The following is a 10,894-nucleotide window of genomic DNA, read 5'->3' on the forward strand; positions in this document are numbered from 1 at the left end:
GTGTTTTAAAAGGTGGCGGAACTAGGAAAAGTCGTTAAAGGTATTTGTGGATTTTAACAACGGCTACATACAACCATTATAGGTTTGATGGCCACTACATATCACAACATCGAAGACGAAATGAAACGTAGCAGTTTGAAGAAACGAAGACTTAATTTAACTAGCTTAACTATTGAAACGTGGCATTGAGAAGAAACGTTAAATGCGAAACAAATATTTAATTTTAAGGGAAATATATTAAATAATTACATTTGACAATTTTCACAATTCTGCGTTGACATTCATGTTTCAATATGAAAATCATTTTATAACAAGTATGATAATGCAAATAAAACATATACATAAGGAAACACTTCTAAAGTTTGCATTTCAACGAGATGTCCTCAATGGGAGGTAACCCTGTGCCCCTCGTGTGTAAGAACCCCTTGCCGGCCCTCTCAACGCGCACGTGACCACGAGCAAATGGCTCTAGGGGATGGCCCAGGCGGTGCCCGTATGTAGATGACGACAGCAGTGGAACTGTGCGCTGCCGCTCCTAAAATGTTATATATATATATATATATATATATATATATATAGATAGATAGATAGATAGATAGATAGATAGATAGATAGATAGATAGATAGATAGATAGATAGATAGATAGATAGATAGATAGATAGATAGATAGATAGATAGATAGATAGATAGATAGATAGATAGATAGATAGATAGATAGATAGATAGATAGATAGATAGATAGATAGATAGATAGATAGATAGATAGATAGATAGATAGATAGATAGATAGATAGATAGATAGATAGATAGATAGATAGATAGATAGATAGATAGATAGCTCTCTCGCTAGCTCGCTCGATCGCTGCGCTCGCTCGCTCGCTCGCTCGCTCGCTCGATAGATCGATAGATAGATAGATCGAATAGCTCGATAGATAGATAGATAGATAGATAGATAGATAGATAGATCTTTCTATTAACTAGCAAACTATTTGTCAGGTACAGAATACCGTTAGGGCCATCGTGGCTATAGTCATACCGTACTGTCGCCATCGTATCATCGCATGGTCGCAATCGTACTATAACGTTATCGTATTGTCGTCATCGTATTATCGCATTGTCGCCATCGCACTATCGCACTGTCGCCATCATATTGTCGCACTGTCGTCATCGCATTACCGCAGTAATCGCATAGTCGCATTGTCGCAATCGTACTATCGCATTGTCGACTATCGCCTTCCGGTACGCAAACTATTCTTATTAAAGAAACACAATGGATGACTTTATAAAGATGTACTTTGAAAGAGGTTAAGTTAAAATGAAATAAGACTAAAACCCGATCTGTGACAAACTATATGCCGAATCGTAAAGTATTTTTAAAAGTGGTTCCATCTAGGAAAAAATACGATATGTGCATGTGTTCCTGAAGGCGATACACGACAATGCGACAGTACGATGACGACAATGCGATAGTGCGACAATACGATGGCGACAGTGCGATAGTACGATGGTGACAATTCGATAATACCATGACGACAGAACGATAACGCGATAGTACGATGTGATGATACGATGGCGACAGTACGATATGACTATCGCATTGGCGCCATCGTACTATCGCATTTACGCCATCGTACTATCGCATTGTCGCCATCGTACTATCGCCTTGTCACCATCGTACTATCGCATTGTCGCCCTCTGGATTATAATGTGTAACCACAATTGCACTAATGGTATTCCGTAGTCAGGTCATGTTAATAATTTGGCTCACTTGAGTGTTGTGTGCCGGTATATCATATGAAAATACATAACGATGTTCAGCTTGATGAGAAAGCATTTAACGACGACGGCATTTATGGGCTGATAATCTCATTATATTATAAACGTATACTACCTTAGCAAAATAAAGTATAGAACAATTGAAACTCGTTTCTGTCCGTTCTATTGTTACCTAGTGTAAAAATATGTTTTTTTGTGTGCTCGAGCGCATTGAGCATCTTTGACGTACAAAAGCATTTTCAGGTCGGTTTTCTGTTTATAAACTGTTCTTGGTATCTTTGGAAAGATTTTAACAACACATACAAGTATATTGATCCCTTAATGTATTACACCGCTTTTGGGCAGCACATATAAAAGTCTCGCATTGGGAAAACAAGGCTTAATGCATGTTCATAAAGTGTCTTCCCAGATTAGCCTGTGTACTACGCATATGCTTATCAGGGACGACACTTTCTGTCTAGAATAAATTTTATTTTAGAATAGACATCATTTGAACGAAAAAATAACAACACAAGAGTGTAAACTGTCGTCCCTGCTTAGCCTGTGTGAACTTCACAGGCTTATCTTGGACGACAATTTACGCACAAGCATTTAACCACGTTTTCCAAAAGCGATGCTCATATTTACAAAACGGAGGATGTGCACAAAGTCGACGGAAATAGAGGCTGTTTACCTCATCATGAAAGGAATAACCGATCTTGTTGACGCTCTTCCGGTCGTCACGATGCATCTTGGCGTCATAGCCATCTCCTCGGTTGAAAAATCTTTCGTATGGGGGTATAACGTCAGCCTATGTTAAAACATTAAAACATCTGTCGTAAAGGGTGGGGGCTTTAACGTTACCCTGTATGATATTATGAAAACAATGTATATGGACCTATGTTCAATCAGTTGTAGAACATGAAAATATCTGATGTAGGTGACATTACGTCAACCTGTTGTAGAATATGAATACATCCGATATAGGGGCCATTACGTCAATCTGTTGTAGAACATGAAAACATCCGATAAAGGGGGCATTTCGTCAACCTGTTGTAGAACATCAATACATCTCCTAAAGGGGTAAGACGTCAGCCAGTAAAACATTGAAAAGGCGGTATACAATTAGCCTGTATCAAATTATGCAGTGATATCGTTGAATGGTTGAAATACTGGCTAAAGAAAGCAATGCACACACGTTTATGGACGATACGAGGCACGATTAAGTAACATATGAAAACGTCGTAATCGGGTTTTTCAGAACCCTGCCAAAATATTAAATATATCGTAGGCGGCGTGACGTGGTCATTTGTTAAATGTGAAAGACTATGTGATATGTTATGACGTCAGCCTAAATCGAAATGTGCCTATGCTTGGGTTGGTAAAGGGCCGGAATCACAAAGTTTCGTTTGGAAATCGTAACCTAAGCTGCACATAATCGAACACTTCATGTGAAATTATCTTTAAGAAAAAAAACTTTGAATTTTTATCATGGTTTAATAATGGTTGACATATGAAGCTCATAAAGCTTAAGGCTTACTTTCGCAGCTGGCTTTTTTAATATTTGATACACAAAAACTTAAAGATCTCATATAAGATTACCGTTTAAAGTAAGAAAGCGAATGACGTTAGTATGCTTTTTTAAGTCATTATTAAAAAATAAACGATTTACCGATATTTATTAAAATTGACCTTATAAGGTTATGAATAAGACACAATATAATTTTCATATAATTACCAACCAACCGTTTGTTTTCATCATCGATTTTTGACGTTAAAATTGAAAGCAATATCAACCAACGAAACTACGACCACGACCAGTCCAGATCTACGACACAATGACCATGACCAGTCCAGATCTATCGCCATTATCCTCACCATCTCTTCCACAAAGACTTACACAACTTCTACCACCATCATCACCACCGCCATCAGCACCATAATATCTACCACCACTTCCGCCCAATATTCAACCCAATATCCACACGCTTATAGCTTTAACCTTATTATTACAGCTCGATTGCATCGAAATCCTAAGGCTTATTGAACCGTTATAAAGTCCGTTTTTTTGGCAGAACTACTACTGGGTGTTTTTTGGGGGGAGATCACTGCTGTATGATATTGTTCCTAGATTGGTTGATCGAACCCTTGACCTCGCGGTCGTAAGGCGGACACCATATCCACTACGCCACGGCGACCTACACGCTTATACGTACCACAGTTGGTCGGATGCGAGCCCCAAGGAAGGTATGCTTCCGGTCCGCTATGAAGTCGTCCAGCTCGTGCCTGCTCCAGTATCGCAGGCCGGAAGGCCATGTTTGAGAACCTTCACCGACAACCGTAAGATGCTTCCGGCTGATGTTATTTGTCCTCTGGATGAGAAATGACGTAATACATACATTGTGTTTGATTGCATTTCATAATATCCATTACTTTACTTTGAACAAGATTTATTTAAAAAACAAACAAATAATGACATTATAACAAATGTTTATATTTTGACCCATACATACATAAAAGGAAAAAGGTTCCCCTTTAAGTTCTACCAAAACTACCGAGGTTTTTTCCCTTATAGTTGATATTTTATCATTATTTTTAGGTTCACATTTTTATTCACGACTATGCAATTTATCAAATAAACTAAGACAGTTCAGGGATTGATGATTGAACTTCATTGTAGTAGATATGTGTGTTTATCTGAATATGCATACATGCATTAGTTTCCGTATTTATTTACATGGAAACAAGTGATTTTTTACATTTTCCTTTCATATGATTTTTACGATTTCTGGAGACGGGCTATGCATTATACATTACGAAAACTATCATTTGTTTATGTTGAAAAGTGTTGTTTTGCTTAGCCTTATTTCGGCTCGATTCGCCTTTGTCGGCTTGGGTACTTCTTAAATGTACCCCGGGTACGGTAAATATTCTTAAACGTACCCTGTCGATATTAAACTGTACCCGATTTGTACTCCCGACCAAAATCCGATGTCGTAAAACGCGCTACCGATTACCGTAAAACGAACTATATCTATCTATTTATCTTTAACAAACTTCTCTTTAAACAAATGCACAAAAAAGCTTTATGGGTATGAGGTCATTTAAAAAGGAAAATTGACATAAATTTGAACATGATTAATTAAAAAAAACAACAGCCGACAACGAACGATTCAGCGTTAAAATTCCCGGGTACGTTTAAGTATATTTACCGTACCCGGGGTACATGTAAGTATACTTAAGAGTATCCGGAGTACATGTAAGAAGTAACCGAGCCGACAATGACCAACCGAGCCTTATTTCGGTTTTCTTTGATCGGTCTATTTTATAATTTCTTTGAGCAGTAGTTTTTATAATAAAACGACGTCGAAATTTCCAACAATTTTGGCTTTTTTAATAAAACTTGCACTTTCAACACAACATGGATTTAAGGCACGCTGCACAAAATGGACAAATCAACGATGAAACATTACAAAACACCCATTACTTATGTGTTTGTACAACTCTAAACAGCCACCTTTAAATGGGCGTAGGAATATAAGCAGGAGTAATAGAAAAATCGTTGTGGATCAGTATGAATATGAAATACCGTGGTTCACACTCTAACTAACCGTACTGATGCGTTTTCAAAGTGTTTTCAATAAAAAATGATTTTTTGTAGGCGTGAGATCTTTTGTACTCAATATACTATTACTGCAGATATTATCAATTGTTTTATACATATCTGTATTTCGGGAAATAAAATAATACATGTTCCCCTTTTAAAATTAGAACAAAATGTCTCAATAACTTGGTATACATACCTTAAAACACATAAAAAGAATCTTAAAACAGAATACAAAATGCCGACAATACAAATATAAATGGCAAGGTTTTGACTGGGTTCTATATTTGGTTAGATATTCCTTTAAACCAACCGAAGTTCCTTGCTACTTATTTTCGCTTACCGGTATTTTTTAGTGATGAACCTTATATATCCCGTTTTATTGAAACATCTTTATTTATACAGAGTATTAATGACAAACGACGTTAGAAAATTAGCTATATAGCTATATTCATATTATTATGTCATTTATAAAGTGTATTATAAGATGCTGGACCATTTTTTATAATATCCTCTTGATATTCAGTCTAAAGTCTAAAAATAAAGGTAACATTTGAAATATCGTTTAATTTTAAAACAATAAATATATATATATTTTAAATATTCACTTATCCACTTTCTCAATAAGATCTAAAGATAATACACATTTTACATTTTCAGCTTACCCATACTATGTTTTTCCATAAGCCCATTTGTTCCTGTGGGGTTAAAATCCTTTTACCGTACAGCGACATTAGTTTTCCATCGTCCTCCATTTTTATATTAAATTATTTTTAATTATTTTTATTTAAAATTATCAACAAACAGAGCAGTAATTCCACTCGTCTCCTTGATTTAAATCGTCTTAGAAACGACGTTCAGTGACGTAAGAACGCCAGGATATGACGTCACTATACTTCCGCTTTGCGTGACGTAACGAGACGTCGCTACAACATTTACCCAGTTCCCTAACGAAATTCTTTAAGTCTGAATTTAATTCGTGTTGTTATCCTTTTACATTAAAATATTTTGACTTAATGATTGATAAAATGATTAATGTATTACCGTCTTGTATGCAGAAATATTGAATTTCATATAGAAAATGCAATATGGAATTTACACGACATCTTAAGACTCTAGTTAAGATTTTCATATTCAGGAAGGTTTGTATATAACGTCCCTGAACAAGTTAAACGCGGGCGCGCTTCTTAAAAAGCTGTACAGCTATTGCGTCGGTGCAAAAAAGGAACTTACAACTTTTTAAGATGATAACACTAGTAGGCTTAAACTCTGGCTCATGTTTAGAGAAAAACAGAATCTACATTGAGATCAGTAGTAGCGGTTATTGGACCGTGCTCTTTGAAAAAGGGGTTTCATGCATGATCGTAAAGTAACTAAAGTATCGTCCAAGATTAACCTGTGCAGTCCGCTCCAACTTTAACATTTTGCCATAACTTTTGCAATATTGAAGATAGCAACTTCATATTTGGCATGCTTGTGTATCTCATGGAGTTGCACATTTTGAGTGGTGAAAGGTCAAGGTCAAGGTCATCCTTCAAGGTCAAAGGTCAACAAAAAATTCAAAGCGGCGCAGAAGGGGACATAGTGTTTCCGACAAACACACTTCTTGTTAAATATTGGAAATACATAATTTCTTGTCTGTATGAGTAATTTTATTCCTGATATTAACATTTGGACCCAATGATAACTTGACTTCTTGATATCAAATCATTTTGAATCCTTTAGCGATTGCGAGCTTTCTACACAGTCTTGTTGATATTCAAGTGAGCCAATCAAACGCAAGTAACAACCATTTAATGAAACAATGTTCTAAAGGATTACTTGTGTTCATTTAACTTAATCGACACAATGCAGCAAGTATAATTTCAAAGGAATGTATAATTACACTATCGTCGTGTAATTACTAAATCTCCACACGTTTTCTGTTAATTTACTTAATGTAAATGGCGTATGAAATAAAACATGAAAAACCGTTGTTGACAAGCCTTTATTTCGTATAAGACAAACTATCAACAGAAAGAGTTCGTGTTCTTTCCAGCACAGTTGGCGACCTGAAATCAAATAAATAAGCATCTTGTACCTAGTACAAAGCATCTTAAAGGTGATTAATCATACTGTATATTATGCAAAAAATCTGTTAATCGCATTCTTTATATTCATTTATTAAAGATGTTGATCGATGTGAGAAACAAAATTGTCTGAATGCTTATCACCTTGTGACTCATTTGTCTCATTGTTTTACTTCATTGTTTATTTACAATTACATACTAGTAACATAATTACCTGCAGACGTATCGGCTAGTCTCGTCAGATATATTGCAGCTTGCCACCTCCAGATTTTCGACCACCCGTTTTTCTGCCTCTTCCACCCCATATGTTTCCCCGTTGACTACCTCCGCTGCCCCATTGGTTTCCGCTTCCACCGCCCCAAATGTTACCTCCGCTTCCACCGCCCCATAAGTTTCCGCCGTTTCCACCGCCCAAGTGGTTACCTCCGCTTCCACCGCCCCATAGGTTACCTCCACCGCCCCATTGGTTACCTCTGGTTCCACCGCCCCATTGGTTTTCTCTGCTTCCACCGCCCCATATGTTACCTCCGCCTCCACCGCCCCATTGCTTACCGCCGCTTCCACCGCCAAATATGTTTCCTCCACCACCCCATTGGTTGCCTCTGTCTCCCCATCGCTTACTTCCGCCTCCACCCACCTTTTTATACTGTTGTGCATCAGAAACTCGCGACATCACGCTGAGAACCGTGGCTACGAAGAGCACACCAATAAGAATCTGCCTTTTCATAGTCGTGTTTTGTTTGCTAAAAGAAACGCGAAAGTAAATAAAGGAATTATATGCTTGAAAATCCAGATACATTTACATTCTAGAAACTCCTATTTCAAAACGTTTATTTTGCAACGACCTTTGTCACATTACATGAAAATTCAATTTAGCTATATGCTCCTGCTAGACATTGCTCTGATATTATGGTATTAAGAATATATGTGCATTAAATTGATAAAATTTGAAAAATATTGTCGTTTACGTAAGAACGTTGTTAATGCTAATTGCATAATTTATTTGAATTGGTCAAATCTATTCGCACACTTGATTTCAACACTTAAATAAGCCGCGTCATGCGAAAATGGGTCTTATACCAGGTGCTACCATGTCCGCTATAAAGTCACGCAAAGTTTCGTTGTCTCATAAACGGACAGGATAGCATTTGACCAGACCTGACCAGACTGCGCGGAAGCGCAAGTATACGACGTTCTTCGTGTTACGCGGTTCAAATAGTGGGCTATCGTTGAGTAGATGCATTCACTTAAATGTGATATGCCAACTATGAATTATTCAAGCACGAATGCCATGACAATGTTCAGCGTTTTTAATTCGACAGCTACTTATAATATTAAGCAAATAGTTCAATAAAAAAGATACTTGCAATTTCAGCTGAACGTGGAGAAGTCTCTAAAAGCTGTGCAACGCAATTCTCTAGCCATACTTTTTATAGTAAGCACAACGTTGTTGAACAAGATGTTTACACTTTTTTGAACATGCGTTTATATATTTTTTCAATCCAACTTATCAATATATTTAATGGTATTATTAAGTTTTTGCGTCAGCGTTCTTTTAGCTAAGTACACTACCTTGTAACATCAACATGTACTACAACATAGAACGTGATGTTTATCCGGGATAACACACATGTATAATGATAATTAACGACGTACAACTTTTATGCATTAAAATCGTTCCTATTTTAAATTACCCAGCGTTATAATTGTATTGTAGACAACTAGTAGCACGGCGTTTCTTCGTTAATACTGCCAAAAATTGAATATGTGACATAAATTTTTTCTTTGAAAGATGACGGCCGATGTAAGCTGCTTTACGCGCGTTTTTTGATTAAAATGAAGTTGGCAAAATGGCGATTTCCGGACAAGTTCTCAATGATTAAAAAAAAAGTGTATGTATCTAATTCAAATAAGCAAAGTATTGGTCCTGATTTAGAATGTTAAAAGTATGTGTTAGTCTACTGATAATCATCAATAGAATTGATAAAGTGATCAAGCATGTGTGGCGCTTTTCGTCGATTACTTAGCAATACGTGAATTACCGAAACGGCGTCTTTTCACAGATTTTGGCATGTATTGAAGCTTGTCATTAACTGCGTTATAATGATGAATTTAAGCATATGACCTAAAAATCTCCAGTAAAAAAATACAATTAAAAAAAGTAAAAAAAAAGTCACCCTCAACTGGGCTCGAAGCACTGACCCCTAGAGTCCACTTAGACCAATCGACCATCCGTGCTCATGCTATGAGGGGATGTATTTTTTACTTATATAAGCAATCCTCGTAGTTTCACAAAATATAACAGCAACAACAGAACTTTCCAAATTATTCAATCGTTTCGCATTGCAACGAAAATTTGCGAATCTGAAACAACTTTTTTTTTAATTTTGTCAATTTACCAAACCGTGAAAAGGCCCCTACTAATGAAATGGTAACGCATGCGAGATGTAGCTGCAGCGTGGTAGCTGTATCTCGTGTATGTTCGAACCTTAGGACTGGCTGGTTTTTAACATGACTGTTTCCTTGTTATTGTAACTATTTTAATATTAAACTTTTGTGAGTTAATTCGCTCATTGACTTTTTTTCAGAAATACAAAAATTACAAGTTCCTTAATTTAATCAGCATTATTTGGTAAGTTGAGTTGCAAGGCATAAGCTTGCAGTAACTTTGCCTTTTTTTGTAACTATTTTTTATTTATTTCGAATTATAACAAGACAAAAATATATCTCATTTCTAAGATGCATTACCAATTAAATTACGTTAATAGGTTATATTTATTATCGGATTTCGCCTAAGCTATCGCCCTTAATAGCCACCCTGATGGCACAACTGGGAGGATTCCTCTCTAGATCGTACCCAACAGTGTGCTCATTGTGTGGGATACACACGGAAAACAAACTACTTCATTCAGTGTGTTTTTGTTCGAAAAGGGGACTATTACGTGAATCACTTTGGATGCTGTCATTTACCCACGGGGTTTCAGTGTTTTATAAAATTAACACGAAAGACACCATTAGAACAAATCGTAACGTTGTTTGAAATGACGCTATCAACTACAGATGACGATCGCCTGTATAATCAATTAGCAATCCTATTACTTAGACTAGTTTGCTAGTTTGTGAGTGTGCTAATTATAAAATCGTCTCTCTATTGTTGTTTATATGCATGTACATAAATTATTATACATATATTATCTATTGTATATATTAATGATGTAAATACTTGGTGTAAATGTGTAAAGCTCTCCATGAATGGAGGAAATAAAGAATCTATCTATCCACCGTTAAACATCTATTAAGTCACGTGAGTATGCGTACACTCGTTTATTAACGAAGTACTGTACATAGAAATACAGTATTTCAAGTTTGTTTTAGTACGATGGTGGTTTTATATAAAAACTTGTGTGTCTTGTTCTGTGAAAATTGGGCAAAAGGCATGTGCGTAAAATGTCATTCTAGATTAGC

The 10,894-nt window shown here is 36.3% G+C and overlaps 1 protein-coding gene across 1 annotated transcript; it reads right to left on the minus strand.

The window, feature by feature from the left end:
* Window positions 1-203: 203 nt before the first annotated feature.
* On the minus strand, window positions 204-6,234 carry LOC127871048 (uncharacterized protein C5orf49-like). The gene is made up of 4 exons (XM_052413669.1): window positions 6,026-6,234; window positions 3,973-4,128; window positions 2,451-2,567; window positions 204-535 (listed from the first exon to the last, which is right to left on the minus strand). Exons 1-4 carry the CDS (start codon window positions 6,113-6,115, stop codon window positions 356-358), a joined length of 543 nt encoding a protein of 180 aa, XP_052269629.1. The 5' UTR covers window positions 6,116-6,234; the 3' UTR covers window positions 204-355.
* Window positions 6,235-10,894: the final 4,660 nt, after the last annotated feature.

The sequence above is a fragment of the Dreissena polymorpha genome, chromosome 3, assembly GCF_020536995.1.
Source record: "Dreissena polymorpha isolate Duluth1 chromosome 3, UMN_Dpol_1.0, whole genome shotgun sequence".
NCBI classification, from domain to species: Eukaryota; Metazoa; Mollusca; class Bivalvia; order Myida; family Dreissenidae; genus Dreissena; species Dreissena polymorpha.